Below are 24,242 nucleotides of genomic sequence, written 5' to 3' on the forward strand. Positions count from 1 at the left end.
CTGTGGGTGGCGAAACCACGCATTTACTGGTCGGTGTGTTGCAGGGACCCCGCCCAGAAGCCCTGGTAGTGGAGCGTTCCCTGGATTTCGGCAGGACCTGGCAGCCCTTCCTGTACTTGGCCTCTGACTGTCGCACCTCCTTCCCTCAAATCAGCACCTCTCCCCCACGCAGCCTGCAGGACGTACAGTGCCACACCATGCCTCCACTCCCACCGAACAGCTCCTACCAGGACCAGACAGTGAGGGACCTACGCCAAGAACTGCCTCTTTTACAACTGCATATAGACTAAAACATATTTAGAGACAATTATTCAACTATGCAATACGATGTCATCATGCAAGGGAATCATGATGAAAATGTTCAGATGTTCTTTCTCCTTTATTCTTGAAGCTTTACAAGCTGAAAGAGGGCTGCAATGTTGCATGATTTTTGAAACAGCTGCATTAAAATTAGATTCATTCAAGCAGAGGTTGCTTTCTCATGTGTAATATCCCCATGAAGACTGACGCATCCTTCTTCTTTTCTCTGTAGGTGCACATCAGTCCTATCCGCCAGGTGTCTGCCATCAACCTGCCGCAGAGCCAAAAAATTGAAAGTATGTAACAGTATCCAATCAGATTTGAACACATTACACTATGTTGCAAGCATACACCATCAAAATCATTAGGAACACATTCCTGGTGTTCAAACATGCTGATCTGAATCATTTCAGTTTCTTCCCTTTGTTCTAATGGTTAAAAGCCCGGTAATGTAAAATCCTTCAACTTTTATCAGGGTGTGAGGTGCAATATTGTCATTTTAGTGAAAGCAGCAGTTTTCCAGCAGAAGCAAACTGAAGCTGAGCATCTTGTAAACATGAGGGCAGGATCACTGTACTAAACACCTGTTCTCCACCATCCTGCTCTCTCCCAGGATTATCAGGCTTCACTAACCTGCGGCTGAACCTCACCAGGCTGGGCCAGCCCCCTCGTATCAGCAACGCCCGCGCGCCCAGTGCTTTCTATGCCCTGAATAAGATGCAGGTCCAGGGTTCCTGTTTCTGCCACGGTCACGCCAACCGCTGTGTGCCCACTGCCAACCAGCTCCCTGGAATTCAGGTACACCTCCTTCAAGCAACATCAGAGCTTCACCTACGGTGCGCTATACATGCTGCCCTATTGTCATGCAGGGCCAAGATCTCTTTAATCAAATAAAAGAAAGTGAAAAGCCCCCCTCATTGTTAAACTGCGCTTAAACATTCTGACAATATTTTACACTACAGGTGCAAAATGTTTTATGGGAATAATAATAATAATAACTTCTAACACTTTATATAGCACTTGTCTGGCCACTCCACTCAAAGCGCTTCACAGGTAATGGGGACTCCCCTCCACCACCACCAATGTGCAGCATCCACCTGGCTGATGTGACGGCAGCCATAGTGCACCAGAACGCTCACCACACATCAGCTATCAGTGGGGAGGAGAGCAGAGTAATGAAGCCAATTCATAGATGGGGATTATTAGGAGGCCATGATTGGTAAGGGCCAATGGGGAACTTGGCCAGGACGCCGGGGTTACACCCCTACATAGGTCATAGTGATGCTCCTAACAAGGTGTGTTTGTCTCCGTGCCGGGGTGCAGGTGCACAGTGTCTGCGACTGCCAACACAACACGGCGGGAGTGAACTGTGAGCGCTGCGCTGACCTGTACAATGACCTGCCCTGGAGACCTGCAGAGGAGAGGAATCCGCACCAGTGCAAGAGTACGTGTCACCAAAACACCCAGCAAACATGAAGATAAACAGCCAGTGATACTCCGCTGACAGGGTCGCTTCAGCATTCATTAAAACATGTGACTCTGAACGCTGCATTGGTTTCAGTCCTGTTGCTGGTTTATATTGGCCAATGCTTTCAAGTGCTTTCATTAGAGATTTTGCTTAAACTTTGATTTGCTTTGTGGGTGTAAAGACAGAAGTAAGAATGTGTTGATGCATATATCTTAAGAGACAAGTGTGTTGGAATAATACTGAAGATTTGGACAATTGCAAAATTTCCCTTTGAAATGTTCCCGTGCTGTGGAATGAAAATCCGCACCAAGACAGTGAATATGCCAAAAACAGAAGAAGTGCAAAAGCACTCTGACCTCTCAGCATTCTTAAGCTTCGACAAGACCCAGGATTGAGATCTGGCCCCTTAAACCTCTGTTGTAAGAGTAACTCTTATCTCTGCAGAGTGCGAGTGCAACAACCACGCCCAGCGCTGTCGATTCGACCCTGTGGTGTACGAGGCCAGCAGGATGGTCAGCGGAGGGGTGTGTGAAAACTGCCAGCACCACACCACTGGCCGGAATTGTGAGAAGTGCACCCCGTTCTACTACCGCAACCCCCAGAGCACCATCAGCCGGCAAGATGCCTGCCTTCGTGAGTATTCCTAGAATGCCTCTGTGGGTACTGCCATGAACACCAATCAGAGGAGGTAGCATCTGTACGTACAGTCCAGCCATACAACCGAGAGAGCTGTTGTCAACCCATGCCTTGGTATATGGGAATCACTTTTCCGCCAAGGCACGGACACATACCTGACAGCACAATTATTAATACTTGCCCCAGCAATATGCCTACATGCGGGTAGAATGCAATCCGGCAACCCCATTTTAAAAATACTCCTCCGATAGTGGCATGAGAGTACTGTCATCAATTGACATCGGAACACAGAGATTGGCAAGTTTCATATCAATGCCTCAGGGTAAAATCAACACCAACCACTTGGTCACCAAAACATTGTTCACTTCTTGAAATTCTTGAAAGAGATTTCAAGCTGAGAGGCGCCGGCATATCTCCCAGCTACAAGGTTCTGTTCCACACTTTTTAGTGGATTCAGGATCACAAGGCTGGAGACAGGCCGCCTGTGGCAGCTCAGCTGTGGAGCGAAGGCGGGCTGAGCCGGGCCTTTTCTGTGGTGCCGGAGTGTTTGCTCACTTCTCTCTCCCACAGGATGCCAGTGCAGCGTGGAGGGAGCGGAGCGGGGGGGGCAGTGCGACCCCGAGACGGGGGCCTGTTTCTGCAAGGCCAACGTGGAGGGCCCACGCTGCGATCGCTGCAAGGCGGGGTACTACGGGCTGAGCGCCTCGGACCCTCAGGGCTGCAAGAGTGAGTCACCTACCGGGCTTGTTTGTTCATTGGTTCTCCGGGCTTAGAGATGGTGGCACAGCTGTACAGAACCCTGTCAGACCAACACAAGTGCCCTCTGAACTAGTGTTAGAACAGCTGGGACAAAACACTAAGCACACCATGGAGCAGACACAGCTGGCCTTGCACGTCTTTGCTTTAGACATGCAGGAGAATCAAAGGACAGCTCCACTTTCCAGGCAATGGGCACTCCCCTCCATCACCCCCACCTGGATGATGCGACAGCAGCCAAAGTGCGGCAGTACACTCACCACACATCAGCTATCAGTGGGGAGGAGAACAGAGTAATGAAGCCAATTTATAGATGGGGGTTATTAGTAGGCCATGATTGGAAAAGGCCAGAGGGAAATTTGGCCAGGACACTGGGGTAACACCCCTACTCTTTTCGAGAAACGCCCTGGGATTTTTAATGACCACAGAGTCAGGACCTTGGTTTCAAGTCTCATCCCAAGGACAGTGCCTTTTTACAGTGTAGTGTCCCCATATACTGAGGCACTAAGACCCACACGTGATCTTAGTGAGCGGGTGGGCGCTCCCTACTGGTTCCACTAACACCTCTTCCAGCAGCAACCTTAGTTTTCCCAGGAGATCTCACATCCAGGTACTGACCAGACTCACACCTGCTTAGCTTCAGTTGGAAGCCAGTTGTGAGTTGCAGGGTGATATTGCTACTGGCTGTGAAACAGCCACATAAGTATGCAAACGCATAATAAAAAAGGTATAATTATATGATTATGAAAATTGTATTTCCAATTTAGAAACTGTGGGTGTTTGAGATGAACATGGATACATGAAGAGCTCTGTTTAACTGTACTGAAAAAATCCTCTGTAAGAATCTACTTTATCTCAAACCCTAGAGTGCTCCTGCAGTGTGGTGGGCTCGGTGCGTGAGCAGCCCTGTGACCCCTTGACCGGCCAGTGTCAGTGCCTACCCAACTTCATCGGCCTGACGTGTGACCGCTGTGCACCCAACTACTGGAACCCCTTCTCCAGAAATGGCTGTGAGCCATGTAAATGTGACCCCCGCAACTCCTATGGCACCTCTTGTAACCAGGTAGTGTGAGAGGCTGAGCCTTGCTCTTGCTCATCAGTACCAGGGAGCTTGGAGTGTTGTGGGGACACCTAGTGGTCATACATATGAAACACAGGAGTCCCATTCTCACAAGTAGAGATATCAATCAATATTTGAGTTGTCTAGAACACAGAGCATATGATGCTGTGTTGCAGTGTTTGTGTTCGATAACGTGTTGGTTGTGCAGCTGAAAATGTGATCCATGTATTTTATCATGCAATGTATTGTGCGTGATATGTAGCAACATAATGTGCGTTTCTTTATGAAATCTTCTTAACAAGCGTTTTCCTTAGCACCCAGCTTTATACTCAGTCGAATCCTTAACGGAGCTAACAAGTTGCTTCTCTGGGACCTTGGGCAGTTTTTCTACTCAAAAGCTAAAGATCCTAAGTTACTTAAGAATGGTTACAAATGAGAAGAGGCCTTTCAGACCGTCCAGTAAACTTTTGAGACTATTCTAGCATCTAGCACACTTTTGATCCTCACATTTAACATGTTTAGGAATTGAAAACAAAGAGTTGTAATTAGGCCTATCTATGAAGCCCTCACATATGCGAGAGCTCAGCTGCAACAACAACAACCAGCAGGTATGGGGATCCTCCAGGATCAGTGTTGGGAATCCCTGCTATTGATGTCCTACGGGTTTCAATAGAAATGTCCCAGTTCTGAGACAAAGGACCTGTGGGTTTCTATAGAGAACTCAGAAACTGACATTGAAAACCTTTAGATCCATTCAACAGGGGTAGTATGACTGACTCCATGCTCTGTGTGCGTTGATCAGTTAACAGGTCAATGCGAGTGCCGACCAGGCTTCGGAGGAAGGACTTGTACGGAGTGCCCAGACAACTCGTATGGAGACCTGCGCACCCGCTGCCTGCGTATGTACACTTCTCTGAGTCCGTCTGTCAGTTCACTGTCCATAACAGTCTCTGGAACCGGCTACGATGGACTGGTGTCCCATCCAGGGCATACCCCACCTTGCACCCTTTGCTTGCCGGGATAGGATCTGGCTCCCTTGCGTCCCTAAATTGGATGAAGTGGTTAGAAAATGGACAGATCTGTATCTGTAGTTCTGGGCCTCTCCCCGACAGGGCCTTTGGGAAAATGCTTGTGAATCACAATCTGTGTGTAGGCCTAAATCTCTCCTGGCTTTGCAGAGGAGTCATCTTACACAAATGCCTTAACAGTGCTTCCGGACATACCCACAGCAGATGTCTTGTCAGGAGGTCTTTCCACTGTTGTGGTGAAAGACAATCCTGTCCGTGCGAACAGCTGACAGGCTCTCTCTGGCTCTTCCTCGTCTGCACAGCATGCAACTGCGACCCCTTGGGCACGGTGAGAGCCGGCTGCGACAAGACCACGGGCGCCTGCCTGTGCCAGCTGGGCGTGACGGGGCCGCGATGCGACCACTGCCAGCGCGGGCACTGCGACCGCTACCCCAGCTGCCCTCTCTGCCCCTCCTGCTTCTTCTCCCTGGACAGAGAGATGCAGGGCTTCTCCAACACACTGGACAGCCTGTCCAAACAGGCCATGACCCTTCCAGGCTCTTCCGGCCAGGACCTGGGGCCCAGGATTCTGAGCATTGAGTCCACTCTCCAGCAGATGAGGGACCGTCTTCCCTACCCACCTCCCTCCGACGGGCAAATCACAGAAGCCATCAGCACCCTGCACAGACTGAGGTAAGACATGGTGTGATAATGGCTTTTGCTGGGTTTTGGCTCAAGTGTTCCAAAAACATCATTTATAAAGTCGAGCGAATATAATCAGAAGTAATCACACGTGTGTGCAATACAGCCAGATTGACACGTATCAGCCCTGCATTACAGATCATTGCAATGTATAGCATGAATTGTGCAGTGTATATATAATACGCTCACATTGAATTAACATCTAATCAGTTGTGAATGTCACTACTAGTGAGATACAGTACATTGATGTACATATACTGTATGTTCAAGCCAGTATGTAAGGCAAAATTATTTTTTCAAAGCTGCATATCATCCAACAATGACTATGATATGTTTCTATGATAATGCAGTGCAGTGCTGTACATAAAGTAACTTTTTTCAGCAATCAAAAAAATAGGTTTGAAGAGGTTTATTAGTGAATTTAGCAAAAGGAATTTAAGATTGTGAGTCTAGCAAAAGAAGGAAAAAGGGTTGCTGAATGTGGTCATGAGTTGACAGGCTATGTTAGTAAGCTGATTTTTATTTTATTTAGGAATGTTTGTGTGTTTGGTTCGCCCAGGACCAATTTTTGTTTCCATTGTATAAGACACTTGCGGTATAAAAAGGGACTTTTACTACAGTAAGAAAAGTGATTGTGATTATCTCATTGTCATGACCCAGCAATGCATTAATTAAATCCCCACCCAAGTGACATCCAAGCCTCTTTCCCAGGGACCAAGCCAGCCGACTGAACCCTGACTTCTTCCTGGTGGACCAGAGCACGTCACTGAACAGACAGATAGACAGCCTGCAGACCGAGCTGGGAAGTATCACCCTGCAGTACACCACCAAGAGGGACTCCGCGAACAGAATCCTTAACGGCATCCCGACTGGTGAGAGTCTACTTACACCACTGCACCACCAGGGGGCAGAATTCCCCACAGAGAAGTGCTTCTCTAAAACCAGGATTCTAGTCCAGCAAGAGCACACATTCAAGCCTGCACAGCACCTAAAATGCTGTCAGGTGTGGCGCCCTTAGTTCACACAGATATAAATAAGATTAGCAGAAAGGCTTAACAAGAGCAACAGAACGCCTGCTGAAAGATTTTTTATAGGTGTCTGAAAGGAATTTGTCATGCGTTGTCAAAAAGGACTTTGTTTTCAGAAATAATGTCCAGTACACCTTACCCGTAAACTTTATCAAAAACTTGCTAACATGTGCCTCCCCCCGGCCCTTGTCCTCCTCCAGGTGCCCTGTCCACCATCCAGTCGGCCTATCAGGAGTCGGCGGACGCCATCAAGAAGGCGGAAGGCACCAAGGTGCTGGTGGACCAGTCGGCAAGCCAGCGTGGAGACGCAGCGGCCCTGGAGGGACAGATCCAGCAGGGGAACAAGAAAGCACTGGAGAAACTCAACAGCCAGCTAGCCACTCGCCCTGACCTCACACCCACTGCTGCGCAGGTTCGAGAGAGAAAGAGGGCTGGGAACCAGCTCGAGAGAATGAGAGGAGAAAGGGACAAACTGGCGAGAGAGAAAAGACAGAGAAACCAGGCTGAGCTTCCCCTGCCGGCAGGGAGGAACACTAACAGAGATGCTCTTCCTGTTGTACTATTAGAAATTCTCAGGGATCATGGAAACTTTCTTTCCTCCCAACATAATCCTAGAATTCCCACATCTATCAGGATCACAACACCTATGGATCCATCTGGGGGAGGGTGGGAGTAAAAGTTGGCAGCCTAGTACATGACCTTGCTATTACAGCCTGTGGAACAGGGAAAATGCCTCTACAAATAAGTTACTGCTTTGCCAATTTTTATTGCATTAATTCACTGGTCAGGCTGATAAAGCTCATTTCTGAGGGAGAAATGGAGAAAGAGCACATCTGAGAGAGAGATCTGTAAGGGGAGAGGAAAAGTGAAAGACAATGCACTGAACTTTGAATGCTACAGTATAGCTTATTGTAGGTATCTTAGTCACTTAAAATGCATATCTGACTCCAAAAGTAAGATGTTATCATACAGAACAGAGAGGTTGGAATATGAGGGGGGAAAAGACAAATGGTAATTTGGTACTTTTAGTGACACAGAAAAGTTCTCAAAGATTTTTCTATCATGGTTAAAATGTCTATCAGCTGTAATGTAGGATCATGCTGACAGACCTCACAGCTTCTTAAGTGGAGGGAATGTAGGACGTTGGCATCACTGATTATTTCCTATCATTAATATCGCTCCTCTTCATCACTTTAGGTGTGTGGCAGCACGCGCTCCACCCCTTGTACTCCCCTGCAGTGTGATGGCCAGCTATGCCCAGGCCCCAGTGCTCCCCCTTGTGGTAACAGAGCCACCTGCAACGGAGCTCTACCGCTGGGGAACAAGGCCATGGCAGACACAGAAGAGACCAGATCCAGACTGAGGGAACTCAGCTCTAAGATCCAGCGAGCTGCAGCAGAGGTACGGCACCACACCACTGGGCCCTGATCCTCACAGGCAGGCACATTACAGCCTGCTCTCACTCGGCTTCATCTTTTTTGTTTCAAAGGTTGTTTAGACTTTGTTCCCTTTCAAAGTGTTTCAGCCAGAAAATGAGAAATTCCAGCTAGTTCAATTGTTGAATTTGGAGTGCATCCAGATAAAGAAATTTAGTGAAATTGTCATTGTAGCAATTTTATTTTAGGGAAAAGAAACCACAAGCACCTTCTCACTTAGGATGTTGTTCATTCCTGTATATATAGTAATTTTGGTTACACTGATGTCTCACAGATTTGGAAACATGAAAAGCTCCAGACTGTATTATTAGGTGATGAGACATATTCTTAGTGGTTAACCCTATCTGCATCACTTCACCCAGATTAAAGAATATATCATATCAAGACCTAGAGGCTTGGTTACACGTTGCAAAGGACAAGAATGATGTAAACTGCAAGGCTGGTATCAAAAGACGTCACACAAGAGACATTTCTTGTTAAAGCATGACAGGACAGGAAACCACCAGCATAAGATTATTATTTGAAAACCTCTAGGATTCACCTCAAGAGAAGTACATTCTGGATTCACATTCCCAGATTACAGATTTTAAAATTGGTATATGTCCACACATCCTACTGTTTAGTTAATAAGATGTATGTTAAAATGGTAGGGCATATAAATATCTGTAATCATTGCCATTAGGTAAAGTGATAAATGTAGTATTGTTATAAATAAGTTGCTATGTCAGAAGTTCCGGGTTAAAGCCTTCCATAAAACTTGACCTGGAAAGACACAGTTGTACAGGTGTTGTCTGTAGTCATTATATTTTCATTCCCTAAAGGTTCAAAACAATTTAAATGAAATCAATTAATGATGACTTACATTAATTCAGAGATCTTTTCGAACAAAAGTCTGCATACTCTTTAGCCCACAGGCACCATAGTTCCCTTACCTAAACACAGTACATGCTTATCTGATGCAGATTCAGAGACCCTAGATGTACACCAACACTTCACTTGTCAATGTTTTTTCACACAGATCCAGAACACCCAGGATTCAGCCAATCGTGTCAGGCAATCCACAGACAAACTGGCCAATCAGATTAAGCAAGCACGGAGAGACCTGGATAAGGACATGCAGGACACCCGAGACTTTGTCCAGCAGCTGAGAGAGTTCCTGTCAGGTAACATGCTGTACAGTCTCTTCCAACTCAGGCTTGAATCAGTCTTATGAGGTGCTACAGAACCTTTTGTGTCCAGTGCAAGATTAGCACTTGTTTCCTGAAAAAAAGCTTTGAAAGTGAAGTATAGCAAGAATATATCAGGGATGAAAAAGAGAAACTGTTCCATTTATCAATAGTTTTATAAGATTAATAATCAATGGAACTTTATTTGAGGAGTGCAATGGATAAGGAAAAGTTTTGACATTGTCCTGATAAATATGAGTAATTACTGAAGACAGATTAAATAAAGACTGTTTTCAGTTCTGTGAAAGAGGCATGTTGGAAGAAGTGTTTCATCAAGATTAAAAGAGTGTGGCTGCTGTATCCCATCAGCTCTGTCCCCCACCACAGAGGGTGCTGATTTGAAACCCCCTCCTGTCTGCATGTCCTTCAGACCCTGACACAGATCCAGAAGCCATCCAGACCGTAAGCGAGGAAGTTCTGAACACAAAGCTGCCCCAGAGTCTGGATGCCCTGAGGAGCAAAGTGGACGAGATCAGGAGAATTGCGGCAGGTCTGCCCGACAGCAGGAAAGTCCTGGAGAGCACTGGGCCTGAGCTGGACCACGCCAGAGAGCTCCTGCGCAAAGCGGAGACAGCCAGGTAGGACGGACCGTACAGACATTCTACTCTGACACCACAGCCCTGAATAATTCAGCACAGCAAAGCGCACTACAGTGCTCTTCAGAAAGGATAGTGTGGGACACCAGGCTAACATCACACGGGTAAAGCACATTGAAATCATGGTCACATTTGCTCCAAATTATCCAAGGATAGCCTGGCAAAGAAATGCAGGTATGTTTTGAATCATGCAAACGTATTTTGTGAGTTTTTGGTTTACCATGCCTCAAGAATATATATCACTTCTTAATTTAGGACAAATTAGAGCTCACCATAACACACTTTTGTACAGTCAGAACCAGATAGCTTGGCAGAGGGTATGAGACCATTTACATTGTGCTATTGTGCACAGGTATGAATGGAAGAGCTTGGGTAACCCTCAGGTAGCTGGGCCATCTCTGTCTCATTCCAGCAATCATTCAGCTCCCATCATCTTTCACTTGCTAAATACATCTACAAAAGGTCTGCTGCAGTCTGTACTTTATGTTTATGTTAAATAAAAAATTTAAATCAATAAACCAAAACAAGCTACTTCATGAAAAAAAATAAAAACAGTTTATAGACAGTAAAAAGATCAAACCTAAATCTGAATAAATAAAATGACTGCACAAAACTAAAACTAATCAACTAAAAAAACAAATTTGAAATTATAAATCTGGTTTCACAGCTATGGGCACAACTCTACATCTTTCAGCATCCACCAACAACAACATACATTGTACATGAAGCTGAGAAACATTAATGAACTTTTAGTTTAAAGATGGTTTTCAGTACCATTATATAAACATTACAATGAATTCATGTGGAATTGTTTTAATATGGTGTTTCAACCCTGTAGTTGGAAGTGGACCTGCAAGACACTCACCCTGTTTAGATGTATTATTATGGGACATTATTTTTTTAATTCATGCTGCATATTTCAGGAATACAAATCAGGGAAAACACTGCAAATTTTCAGAAGGCCATTTTCTAAATGACTATAAAACAGTGAAAAATAGTGCTGCCAAACTACAGCACAACATATTACAAAGACAATGCAGTATCCAACACAGGCCACCAATGTGCAGTACAGCACAACACAGCACAGATCTCTGCAGTGCAGAATAGTTCAGTACAGAACTTCACACTATCCATTTAGATAAAAGGGTACTTTTTCTAACTTCTCCCTAAAGTGCACAAATACAATACCAAGATTTTTACTAGACATAAAACACAAGAGGCAGCACAGTGGCACAGAGGTTAGCATTGCTGCCTTGCAGTGCTGGGGACCTGGGTGAAATCTATATGGACTCTGTATGTTCTCCATGTGTTCACATGGGTTTCTTTTGGGGGCTCCGGATTCCTCCCACTTCCAAAAACATACTGCTAGGTTAACTGGCTTCTGGATGTGTTTGTGATTGTCTGCCCTGTGATGGGCTGGCACCCACAGCTCGCTGGCACAGGCTCTAACTCCTCCACAATCCTGACTTGGAAGAAGTGGTCAGAAATTACATGGAGGGGTAAATCACATATCAGAGTGTCCATTACAGCTCTGTTGTTAAGATGGATTTTGGGGTCACCAGTCAGCCGTGTGTTGCAGGACCCAGGCCGTTCTGATGGAGGAGAATGTGAACCAGGTGCTGGACACGCTGACCAGCGAGGAGAGCTCTCTGAGGAGCCTGGAGACCAACGTCCAGGTCACCATGAGGATTGTGGATGGGGTGAAGAATAATATCAATGAAGTAAGCAAAACGAGGCTACCAAGGGTAGCTCAACCAGTAAAGGCATAACTCTCTGCCCCTGCTGCTCAGCCATTGGCAACTGGAGCTCAAATATCTCAATAACCAGCTGTACGGGGACTCCTGAAGCACAGGTTCAGGTTAAGCTCATAGGACACTGGTGACCATACACTGTAGTCAGGGAGAGCTGCATCTCTCCTCTCTTGGAAGGTCAAATTATCTGCTATGTGCTACATGCTTACTATGCTTAAGAACAAGGCCCCTTTTAAGACTGTGTCCTACATCCATGTTAAAACTCACGCAGAGTTCTTAAGAATCTCCACTCTACACAATATTGTGATTTAGTTTCATCCTCCTCAGGCACCAGTACTCTGTGTAACACAGAATCCAACACTGTCTTCAGCGAAAAACTCGCTCCATCTTTAATATTTTAAAGATGCTAAATTATTATTATGAGAATTCATCACAGTACAGCACAGTGACATGTTCAGAAAAATAGTGAAGCACACAGAACCAATAATGACAAGAATATAACCACCAAGAGCTGCTACATTGACATCATGAAAAGGCAGATTGTAGATTAAAATAACTACTTAATCTTACCTTTAAACACTAGACTTAAATTCTCTTTAATATTAATAATTTGGTTTATTCAGTTGTGTTTATGCATTTCTATCTTATTGCAAAGCACCCTGAGATGATGAGCCATAGAAAATACAAATTATTACACACCTGATGCCCTAATTATGTTTTATTTCAATTACATTTGTAGGATTGTACTCCTATTGCCAGGTGTTTTGTATATCAGTAATGTAATGTAGGATATGTGCATGACTGTTTTTGTCCTCAGTGTGTAGTAAAGTAGCTTTAGATCTGCAAGGACTCAAACAGGATATCAGATGACTGGTCCTGTGAAGAGAGTTTAAAGCATGTCTCTCTCTCGACCTCTCCAGATCCAAGGCCTGCTGATCCCAGCACAGAAAACTCTGGGAGAGCTGGCTGTGCAGATGGACCAGACAAAGCCACAGCTGATGGAGCTGAGGGACTTGGTCCAGTCCACTCAGCAGCTGGCGCAGCAGGCTGGGGGGGACGTCAGTCGTGCTCAGAGTGAGGCCAATGAAGCCGGACAGGTGAGACAAGGAGGGGAGGTGGGCAAGGGAGGGTGCTCATGGGAATGTTACACCTGTGCTGGGGGCAGAATAAAAAGATATTGGAGTACTGCACATACTGCAATCCACATTCATTCTTCGAACGAGCAAAACGTCAAAATACCTACTGAATCTTAATCACGGGTACTGACAGCCCTTCATGCAAAGCTCCCAGGCTTTTTTCTTGTGGTGTCTCTTGGCTGTCCATTTAAGCAGAACTGTAATACCTTTTTACATAAGGTTGCAAAAAAGGTAGCTGATAGCGAATTGATCTGAGGATGTCACCCAGCCATTTCTTAAAAGAAAACAGGGTACTGGCTTCAATAGCTGGGTAGCTTGTTCTAGACCCTACAACGCTTTGCATAAAACACAACACTGCCTCCTATTCTTTGTTTTAAACTTACTTACCTGCAGTCCCTACTTGTGTCCTTTGGCTTGATAAACGCATTTTGGTGCTTTAGAGAGGCAGCACCAGACATGACTGTGTATACGGAGACTTATTTCTCCATGTAGGGCAGTTTGGATCAGGATTCCCCAAGAAAAGGTAAATATTTGGTTTGGCCCTGCCTAGGTTTTGTGGATTTGAGTCCCCTGGAAAAGCATCACTCATGAGCTTGCAATATTGTCGGTGAGAGGCTCATTCTCCTCCACTCCACACTAGTTCTGCTCTCGGGCACCGGAGAGGTCCAGTGAGAGACTATGACAGCTGGAGGGAAGAGAGGAGACACACAAACCGGGGGGCCTGCATGCATCTGTAACACGGGGCTGTGCTGTGTCCTGTGCAGGAGCTGCTGTTGCTGGAGGGCCAGTATAAGGAGCTGATGAGGAAGTGGTTGGGCGGAGCTGGTCAGTCAGGGGGAGGTGCCTCGAGCACCAGACTCCAGGAGCTGCAGCAGGAAGCCAATGACCTGATCCTGCAAAGCATGAGCATGATGAGGACGCTCTCAGGTGAGTCCACCGGGAGGCGACAGCCCCACCTCCTGTTGCTCCTCTCTCAGGTTCTCCCCAGAGTGAGAAAGGAAGACTTTCATTCAGCAATATGCACAGCAGGTAAAAAGATGATATAGAGTCTGATTGCACAGAGCAACTTCTCAGGCCTCAGCCACAGGGATCAAAGCCTGCACCCTGGCATTGCCAGTGAGGCTGGGACTGTGCCTAATTTTATCCATCATCAACATAGTGTTTTTCAAAGATCCCAAGGACATGGTAATACGTGCGGAGCCGAGTCTGCATCTGACTACAGCACAACATGAATAATAGACTCTATAAATCCTTCACACAGAAGCAAAAATAATGTAGATCAAATGATGGTCAAACAACATCAGTTCAGTTCAAGGTTAAAACCTAAATGATCAGTCTTAACCATGGCATGGGTGAAAAAGCGGATGATTATATATGCAGCGATCAGGGTGCATGTTTAAGGAAACGGTTGTAAGGACGGAAGCCCTGACCCATGACTTTCCACCCCCCTGTACAGAGAGAGAAGGCTCCCTCCTGGAGGCCAACGAGGAGCTGCTGATCAAGTCCCGCAGGCTGGAAGGGATGGAGGAGGAGCTGCAGAAAATCTTAGATGACATCCGGCAAAAGGCCAGAGTCTTGAACACCTGCCAGGGATAAGTCCCTGTCCACGCCTTCGGCCTATCACAACTCTTGCTCGAGACACTTTTCTATTTATTTATTTCTGGAAACAAAAGCTTTCCTTGAAAATGCAGTGCAATTACAAGCTGAAGGTTTGGACAATTTCCTATGTACGTGGAGGTTTTTCTGTCCCATGAGTGGAAGGCAAACTTTGCACAGTTGTGCCCATCATGGTTAAGCAGGGTGGAAAATGTTTACTTCTGATATGGAATATGGTAAGATCCTATCACACTGTAGAGAAGCACACAGATATATCTGTGATATCAATATGTTGTAAAGTCTTTGTACTTTATATATCACAGCGGCTTTGTGTCAATGGATTTTTGCAATGACTTTTTTTACACACCTTCAATTTTCTTCCCGATTAAAGAGCATTAACGAGATCTAATGGAGTGTAACCTTGTATTTACAATGCCCGTGTGCTTCTATGCTGAGCGGAACACAACTGGCTGGTTATTGGTGGGCCAGGGTTGTGTCGGATTTCCACTAAGGAGCAGCTGCAGTAACTCGCCAGATGCTGATGACGACGTTAGGGATAGATGCACTGTTTCTCCAACTGGCAGTAAACAGGGTTGATTGATTTACAGTATTGGGAACCTGGGCACAAAACAGCTTTAGATCCCCTTCAGCCACTGAAAACATTACAAAACCATGCATACAGTTATGCCATTTATTGTTGACACATTGCATCAACAACCATATGTAATCAGTTTTATTATGCACACAATATCAGCCTTCAAAAAACGATTTAGTGCATCACAACAAAAGCCAAAAATAAAACAACACTGACTGCCCAAGTAGTAATGAATTAATAATATGTTGCATACAGCAAAAAAAATCACAGACCACACATGCTCTTGTAATAAATTATTTTAGTTAACAGCACTTTTTACATATGATGTCAGTAAGCACATCCGTCAAATAATCGAGGTTATGTTCTATGATTCTGCCAGTTATTCGAGATTGCAAGCCACTTGTACTAAGGCCTCCTTCATAAAAAAATAAGTACTACATATAATATTGCGGATTACGTGTACTACGTTTAACCACTACTGCAGCATTTTGAAGAAAAGAAATACGAACAAAATATCATAAGACGGTCTTACCTTCAAGTTTCTTCCTTATTTTGAAAATCGTGCACCATGTTGTTAAAACTGTTTTGTGCACCAGTTCCGATTCTATTACCAGCAGAGATAAAAGTATATTATGGACCAGAGTTCATTTCTTATCCTTGTTGTGGGCCACCTTTCCTTACAATCTGCAGCATCTCGATTGAGGTTCATTCAGTACAAAGAATTTAAATTACACGAGTTTATCAGGTATGTTCTCAATTGTGCTTTGGCTCCGAATGTCTTTGCTCTGTAATACTGCACATCTCCTATCACGCCACTAGAGGCCCTTGTTTCACGACTTCATTTTGATAAGTCGAACAAACCTTTCAGCATTTTCCCCCTAATGCAGGACATGTATCGCGTTTCTCTAAATCGTTTCGTTCTTCGTTCTTCTGTTTCTGACTATTTTTTGAGGACTTGACGTCATACTCAACGTTGCAGGTCGATCCTTTCGCGCTGTAGATATTGTCTGCTGTTTCTCAGTTCTCTCTTTTAAAGTAATGATTTATTCTTGACACTCTTTAACCTTAACCTCTCACTGTGTGAGTTTCCTCTAAGCAACCCCACTTAAGTGATGTTGATCCATAATGCCTGCTTATTAAGCGCGTTCAAAATGGTGACGGATATTTCTCGTGGACAGGGTAACTCTTGGCAACCGACCAATCACGAAACAAGTCATTTTCATATCGCAATGCAAGTAAAACCCCGTTCACGGTATGGTCTGTACTGCAATATTGCAACCACAGAATCTGATGTTTTTTTCTCACCACGTTTCTCTGGGCACTTCTGGGCCCATGATCTAATCTGCCTCTGGCAATTGAGTTTATCCTTTGCTCACCCAGCTATATCCCGTGTTCAATGTGAGAGAGAAGCCTGCGCCAAACCAGCACAGATCAGCCAGCCGCTTAAAGCCAATAGGAAGTTCTTAATGGGATCAATTATGGAATTCGGTCAGGGCAACGATTTAGACAGCAGACAGGATGAAAGCAGACACACTTACTCTTCCACACCTTAAAATCAAGAACAAAGACGATCATATGGGACTGCAGTTATAGCATTTTTATTAAAAAACAAACTTCCAAATTTTCAAGTACACAATCAGATTTTTATTGATAAAGATCCTAAAAAAATCCAAGTATAGATTTTTTTTACACAATACACAGTCACAGATTTCCAGGTTGAGACATCCTGGTTGTACCAGAACAACAGTTTTAACAGGTCTGTAATGCCAGGTTGCATTAGCAGTATTTTTAATCACCAATATAGATATATATCTTTTTATTACAGAAACAAATATGAACATCTATTGCCCAACTCTCTTTCTGTGCTCTTAAGATGTGGGCACTAGAAAGCTGTAAAATCACAAGACATATCTACAGTAATAAGACATTCACATCTGTTGGCGAGTTAGTAAAGTTATCAGTTAATAAGAACTACAATTGCTATGCATCCTTAAACTCCAGTCATTTTTTATTTTAAAAAACATAACATATAATATAAAAATATTTAACACATGACTTTTAGGAGTCTTAGAAAAGGACAGCACAGCTAGGCCTCAACAAGTCTAGAAACTGGAACTGTTTCATAACAGTTTGATTTACATTAGCCTGTCTACTTCGTCTCCATTACAACAGAAATCTTCAGCTTCACAATTAGAAAAGAGAAACTAAACTCCCTTAGAAGTTAAAACCTGTCTAACTAACAACTGCAACTAGTTTGAAGTAGAAAATAGCTCTGGCGGTAACTCACTTTTTTAAATTTTGTCTTGAAATGGTTGTAAAAACCATTTTAGCAGCAGACTTAACTATATTCATGGCAGCGGCATATGATAATTCTCTACACAGAAACCAGTGTAAAAAATACATGCCATATTCCACAGATACATTTTGTTCAAAATACAGTTCTCATCACAAAGCATTTCCACAATTACGAGCGCAAACTTAGGAAAAAATGTATTCTTTGTTTTGAATTCACATGACAATACAACACTCATTCATTATCCATGAATGCTAATACAGAGGTTTAATTAGCAGACATAAAAAATAAAGTTTGTTTTTCCTTACATTTTGGGATTTAAACATTCAAGAATCGCTTATTTCTCCTAGACAGTTTACGATCTGTCTTTCAGTTCTGCCCACTGTAGGATTTCTCGAAGAAAAACTGATGTTTTCTAGGCACTCGGTATTTTGGATGCAGGATCCAAACACAGCCTGTAAGACTTGTGACTCCCGCTGAACAACAAACGGCAAACAGCTCAGCTGAACAACACGCAGTGGGCTGGCTCACATGTACATTGCAGAATGCCAGAGAGCTCTCTCCAGACACTGGAGCAAAACAGCTCTGCAAGAAGAAAACATAGAACGTTTTGTCAGTACAAGGCGACCTGCAGTTTGAAACACTATATTATCAATCAGACATCAGCTGCATGTTTTATTCACTTTCTTTGCCCTGTGCATTCTTGTACCAAATTGCCATATCGCTACCATTCTTCATGAAGTTGTGTGTGAATGTTATTACCTTTAAAATGTGGCAAACACAGCCAAATGACAGGAGAGAGGACTGAAGATTGTGCAGAGTTACAAATGAACATCACACCCACTTTAAATTAGCACTGTCCTAGCTCAACATACATTCCAAATGTCTCTTTTGTCATGTTGTCGTTTCCTGCACATCCTAATCAGATACAAGAGTAGCAATGACAAGAATATTAAGCCAGCACACTGACTCCCATTGGTACTGAGACCGCGCCATGCTCTGCAATGAGATGGAACCCCACCTGTCAATTTGTCCCCAGTCATTGGCTGCTGGGCTATCACATGATGGAGCAGACCCCAGTATGCAGGGGGGGACTTTGGCCATTCACAGGGAGGATCAATGTGGGAGCAACATTCCTGTAAAAGAGCACGAGAGGCAATAATATTAATAACAAATACCACCTCAGCATTAAATTAGGAGACAGTGGCCATGGGGGGAGTAGGCACCGTAAGTCAGAGGGTGAATGTTGGTATCCCTAATGTTTGTAGCCAGCACAAGCAGCATGATGTGTGATAGTGTTGTTACTTCACAACTCTAAGGTCCTAGGGTTGATTCTAGATTCCTCTCTATGTGGAGTTCACACATTTCCATGTTTCTGTGGGTCACCCAGGTGCTCTGGTTTTCTTCAACCCACTAAAGGAAATTTAGTAGATTACCTTGCTACACTAAGTTGCCATATCCATGAGGAACAGGAGTGGGACACCTCTCTCGAGAATCTAACTGGTCAGGAGCAGCTCCTTGCTACCACGAAATAGTGAAGATAAGGTTCAGGTGAACGAGAGTGGTCACAGCCAAGACGCTAGCCCGCACTTACGGGGGAGAAGGGTAACTTGCGGGCTACTAGTGGGAGCTGAAGCTCTGGGAGTTGGTGATGGAGCAGTAAAGTGCTGATTATGGACAGAGTGAGAGGTAATGGTCTCAGCTCCAAGGCCAGGGAGAGACCCTGTATGTACCCTGAGGTTTGGTTAAGAAGGATGAAGATGGAGGACAAGTCCTGTGCAGGCCGGATCTGAGGGGCAGGTCTCATGATGCTGTAGTTAGAGTGAGTGACAGCTTGAGAAAGCCAGGAGTAAAGGTCAGCTTAGAAGACAAGTGACCATAATGGCTGCAGTAAGGGATTGCTCTGGGGAGACCGCTGGGCTGGGGTTGTGTACGTACTGATTTCTGGCAGCCCCGTTGAGGTTGGCCGGCTCCGACAGGTAGTTGGGTTTTCCCTTCTCTCCGATGAGCCCGTGCACTGGCTCGCTATGGCTGACCCTCAGGGCGTGGTAGTGGCTCTTGGGCTCGTTGTGGTTGTGTTTAGGGACGAGGATGAAGTTCTCCACATTCCCGTTGGGCTCCACCGAAGGGGTCTTCTTTGGGGAGTGGGGCTCCGAGACGTCAGTAACATTAATCATGGGCAGTGTCTTGTTGGTCATTTCAGAGTGTGCCAGTTGCAGCTTCTTCATGTGGTTAATCACCACTGCAGCATTGAAGGCTTGCTGCAACCACAGGAAATTGAGGTTTAATTAATTACTCTGCTTAGACTCACCCATCTCCATTTCAATGCTGAATCGCAACTCAAATATACCACTCCTTCATCCTTTTTACATGACCATCATAATAAGAACGTCCCTGCCTGTCCAGTTTAAGATGCTTCAGAGACACTAAAGCACAAGTTCTTGAGAGCAGCAGACTCTTCCAAGACTCCATCAGCCTCAGTTCTTAAACAAGTAACAGAGCTTATTAGCCTAATTGGATCGATTTAAATTTAAAAGGTCTTCTGCTGCCTGTTATTTAAAGAGTTATGTAAATGCCGCTGGAATGGTGCCCTTGGGAACAGGGCTTATGGCCCTACATACTAGAGCACATAAAAAGATTTGGAACACATGTGAGATGTTTAGCAATTTCATTTGTCAATTGATAAGACCAGGAATGGCCAACACAGTGCTTGAAAGCTGCTGGGCAATCCTTCTGTCATGTTATACAACCTCAAAAACCTCAGTTTTTTGGTAACAAAATCCCATTGTCCTAGGTGATTGAAAATTTGTGATATAAAGTTGACCTACAAAATCTTCTTGGTTGAGTAACCTGCGTGAGTACAGGAGAAAGATCAGGACATTCTTAAGGTAGACCTAGTGCTCTGATCTGCTGTCTCTGGAGTCTATCATGGCACCGCTGTGCTGAAAACTCACCCGCCACTTCGATTTAGCAAAGTTCTTCTGGATGTTGATACTGACAGAGTAATAGATGTCGTGGCTGCGAGCCGTCTTTCCAACAATCCTGCCAGGAGAGCAAAGGAAAGAAAGTGCCGTTGGCTTGGGAAAAGTGGAAAGGCAATGGAACTAATTGGGAATCAAATCCAGATTCTGTTATTGCTTCCTTTCTGATCATGAAATCAAAACAAGCCTATCTAGAAATGATAGCAACTGATTTTTAAATCAGCTCAAAGCATTAAAACCCTGTATCTTGTCAGACCTCAGAAGGTAAGTAAGGCTGGTCAGTACTAGGATGAGCGACCTCCAAAGAAAACCAGGTTGCTGCTAAGCAATAAGCAGTGTTCATGGACCAGTAGGTGGCTTTCTTCCCTCTGGAGCAGAATTTCCAAAGCAATGCCCCAGTATGGTCACAGGGATCTGTGCTGTGGTTGGCGTCATCCTTTATCAGAGAAGTTAAAGAAAGGTACTGACTACTTCATCATAAAATATCCCATGGCATGGCTCATAACAAGTGTGTTAGTCCTGATGTCCTGGCTAAACTCCATTTTGGACTTGTACAATCTGGCCTCACTACAGTTCCCCTTAATCAAACCATAATAAAGTAATTTCTCGCTTCTCCACCAGTACAGTGGGTCTGCTGGCTACTATGCATCACCCAGTTAGGGAAAGCACTTCAGTGGAGGAAGATTGGTCCCCCCATGAGGAAGTCTTAAAACCACACAAGTGTAAGAGCAGGGAAGGAGACAGAGAGAAAATTAAGGGTGTTTTAAGAAACTTGCCTCCCTTAGGATTCACTTTGAAAAAATAATATTGTGAGGCAGAGGGTCTGCGTTAGAAAATCAGTCTCGGGCTATGTAAGTGTTTGTCACAGGCATGGGTGTTATATAAATAACAAATTTGCCCTAAAAAACTTAAAGGTCCTGTTCCTTCAGTGGGCCTGGGCGGAATGCCCCAGAGTTCATGCTGACTGTACTTGACAGCCCTGAAATGTGACCCCACTTACCAAGGGTGTCTGAGAGCCTGCTCAGTGGTGTAGCGAACCTCTGGGTTTTTCCGCATCATGTTGCGAATGAAATCCTTGGCTATAGAAAATAAGAGAGAATTCAATAACAGTTTTGCAGCGCAAGGACAGCTGATCAAGAGCATTATCCATTTTATTTATCTTAAAGGGAAAGGGAAAATCTCTGGAGGTGATCAATTAGAAACTTTCCTAAAGCAGATGATGATGATCAAGGCTCCACTCTTCATTGATTAAGCCAACAGTTGATTTAGCCAAGTAGCTAACAGCCTGCGTAATTGTGAAGAAGGAGCAGAGAGAGGAGACCTTCGCTCAGGCACTCACCTGAGTCAGAGATGTCATCCCAGAAGGGAGAGTCAAACTCATACTCTGCTTTCATGATCTTGGCGAACAGTCTGGACTCCGTCTCCTCGTAGAAGGGGGGGTATCCACACAATCTGGAAGAGCGCAAAGGGATCCTGTTTCATGTAAACCGCCCTGACAATGTGGACAATCAACCTCTATAAAGGATATATACTTATTACTGTCTGAGCATATATAAAATATCCATTTACATAGCAAAACAAATAAAAAGCTGATCCTGTGCTATTTTAAATATATTTCCTCAATCTCCATGCCAGATCAGCAAAGCATTATCTGTGTAATCTGGCCACAGAAACTACTGAATAAACGAGCAATTGAATCGACTATAGAGCCAAAAAAAAAACTTCTGAAAGGGTGGCACTCTGCCTTCTTTATTGCAGATCAGCATTATCCCTGATGAACAGTGGATAAAGCTGAGGGAGGTGGCAGGGCTGATCTGAGGGGGCACAGGCAGGGAGGTACTCACAAGATGTAGGTGATGACCCCTATGGACCAGCAGTCCACTGATTTGCTGTAGGGCTTCTGGGCCAAGACTTCAGGGGCTGCAGGGAAAGACCAGAGTCCTCCTTTTGAGTTACACCCAGTATTTATACAGGACGAACATAAGAAAGTTTACTAATGAGGAGGAGGCCATTTTGCCTATCTGGCTCTTTTGGTTGTTACCAGCTATTTAATCCAAGGACCTGGCTAGCTTGTCCCATACTCTCACAACCCTCTTGTTAAAGAAGCGCCTCCTGTTCTTAGATTTCCCCCATAGTTTCCACTTGTATCTTTTGTTTCATTCCAAAGAATTGCACTTGGTTGGCTTATGCAATTTAAACTAAATGCAGTGCCAAGTGCAGCCTGTAACTCATTTGAGTTAACACATGGTTACAGACAGGCTCCCGCTGGGTCATCTCCAGTTGAGTGTCCTTACCCACATATCCTGGCGTGCCGCAGGCCGTCGCCATGATGCCATTGTCCTCTATCTTGGAGAGGCCGAAGTCGCTGATCATGATCTTGGAGTTCTCGTCCTGGCTGTAGTAGAGCAGGTTCTCAGGCTGCAGAGGTAATGGTACAGGAGAGGGTGTATAATGTTTAAAAGAATTTCAGCTCAGGGTCATAACAGGAAGTGCCTGTACTGCCTATACTTTTCAATTTTCTCCCCTAAATTCTGTTCCCAGGAGTGGCAGTAAGGGCAATGATTGGAGACAGAAAAACAGATGAAGATAGAGAACCAAGCGAAACTAGTACCTTGAGGTCTCTGTGCACGATGCCAATCTGGTGCAGATAGTTCACTGCATCCAGGACCTGCCGGATTACCAGGCTGGCATCTTTCTCTGTGTATACCCCTCGGTCCAGTATTCGGTCAAACAGCTCTCCCCCGGACACCCTGAGGAAGGTGAAGCCCAGTCCATCAGCACACTGAAGGCGAACTAGCAATCCAACACCAGATGGCACTACATATCCTCCAAATGCTCATACTTTTCATACAACATGAAATACACAGAATAAATTATTCTGGAAGTGTTCTAAATGGAGACTATATGTAAGTGCATTGAAAACCAATGACATGGGGCACTCCTTCAATAAAAGGCTTATGGGAGACTGGAATAAGCTACTCAGCTATGTTGTTGAAGTACACCCTGGTTTCTTTCAATAAATGACTGAATAAGATCTTCTGACCAATGAGTTACTAAGTACCCAAGAGAATGAATAGCCTCCTCTCCTTTTTCTTATGTTATGCACAGTGCGTTAGTGAAAGTACCACTTTTGTATATGCAAGAATAATGTGTAAGTTCCCTTAGCACAGTACTAAGTTGAAAGTGCATTTTTTACAAAGATAAAATAACCCCCCCCCCCCCCAAATAAATAAATAACAACAAATTTTAACCCACAGATCCCAATACCTAACTGATTTATACAATTGTATTTATACTCACAACTGCATGACCAGGTAGTAATGGGTCCGGCTTTCATAGAAGTCTTCCAGTGCCACAATATTTTCATGTTTGATTCTGGGAAGGAGGAAACAAACCTCTGTAGATCTCTCTTTTAATTTTAAAATCCAGGGTTGGAACAGAAACATCTGTTCCATCCCTGGTGGAACAGGGATGACAGCGTATGTTGATGACAGCGTATGTTGGAACCATATAAGAAAGACAGTAACTCTCCCCCACTCGTCTCCCCACACCTACTGTAAATAATGGTGTTTCAGTCTCAAATGCAGCATGACATAAAGAAACTTTGACATAGATGGATTTTACTCTTTGCAACACGTTGACAATTGCACTGTCTTTTTTTTAAATATACTTCTT

The 24,242-nt window shown here is 44.4% G+C and overlaps 2 protein-coding genes across 5 annotated transcripts in view; one reads left to right on the forward strand and one right to left on the reverse strand.

Annotated features, from left to right (window-relative positions):
* Nucleotides 1-15,102, forward strand: part of lamb3 (laminin subunit beta 3) — a 31,881-nt gene extending 16,779 nt beyond the window's left edge. Inside the window, exons 7-24 of the mRNA XM_088640225.1 lie at nt 45-239; nt 533-596; nt 914-1,098; nt 1,624-1,744; nt 2,213-2,401; nt 2,975-3,130; nt 4,027-4,223; nt 5,023-5,119; nt 5,551-5,920; nt 6,641-6,801; nt 7,158-7,369; nt 8,155-8,358; nt 9,412-9,556; nt 9,990-10,197; nt 11,795-11,936; nt 12,887-13,063; nt 13,867-14,029; nt 14,559-15,102. Of these exons, the coding sequence (XP_088496351.1) occupies nt 45-239; nt 533-596; nt 914-1,098; nt 1,624-1,744; nt 2,213-2,401; nt 2,975-3,130; nt 4,027-4,223; nt 5,023-5,119; nt 5,551-5,920; nt 6,641-6,801; nt 7,158-7,369; nt 8,155-8,358; nt 9,412-9,556; nt 9,990-10,197; nt 11,795-11,936; nt 12,887-13,063; nt 13,867-14,029; nt 14,559-14,698 (3,126 nt within the window). The 3' untranslated portion in view covers nt 14,699-15,102. The remainder of the gene's footprint in view (nt 1-44; nt 240-532; nt 597-913; nt 1,099-1,623; nt 1,745-2,212; nt 2,402-2,974; nt 3,131-4,026; nt 4,224-5,022; nt 5,120-5,550; nt 5,921-6,640; nt 6,802-7,157; nt 7,370-8,154; nt 8,359-9,411; nt 9,557-9,989; nt 10,198-11,794; nt 11,937-12,886; nt 13,064-13,866; nt 14,030-14,558) is intronic.
* Nucleotides 15,103-16,875: 1,773 nt separating this feature from the next.
* Nucleotides 16,876-24,242, reverse strand: part of LOC148658711 (calcium/calmodulin-dependent protein kinase type 1D-like) — a 49,845-nt gene continuing 42,478 nt past the window's right edge. For all 4 annotated transcript variants that reach the window (XM_088640229.1, XM_088640227.1, XM_088640228.1 and 1 more), the window contains exons 4-13: nt 23,868-23,942; nt 23,179-23,317; nt 22,862-22,985; nt 22,412-22,487; nt 21,907-22,019; nt 21,568-21,646; nt 20,541-20,628; nt 19,525-19,847; nt 18,608-18,722; nt 16,876-18,171 (exon numbers count right to left, since the gene is read on the reverse strand). In XM_088640229.1, coding sequence (XP_088496355.1) covers nt 18,644-18,722; nt 19,525-19,847; nt 20,541-20,628; nt 21,568-21,646; nt 21,907-22,019; nt 22,412-22,487; nt 22,862-22,985; nt 23,179-23,317; nt 23,868-23,942 — 1,096 coding nt within the window. In that variant the 3' untranslated portion in view covers nt 16,876-18,171; nt 18,608-18,643. The remainder of the gene's footprint in view (nt 18,172-18,607; nt 18,723-19,524; nt 19,848-20,540; nt 20,629-21,567; nt 21,647-21,906; nt 22,020-22,411; nt 22,488-22,861; nt 22,986-23,178; nt 23,318-23,867; nt 23,943-24,242) is intronic.

Source organism: Lepisosteus platostomus, chromosome 7 (assembly GCF_059453375.1).
Source record: "Lepisosteus platostomus isolate fLepPlt1 chromosome 7, fLepPlt1.hap1, whole genome shotgun sequence".
Taxonomy (NCBI): domain Eukaryota; kingdom Metazoa; phylum Chordata; class Actinopteri; order Semionotiformes; family Lepisosteidae; genus Lepisosteus; species Lepisosteus platostomus.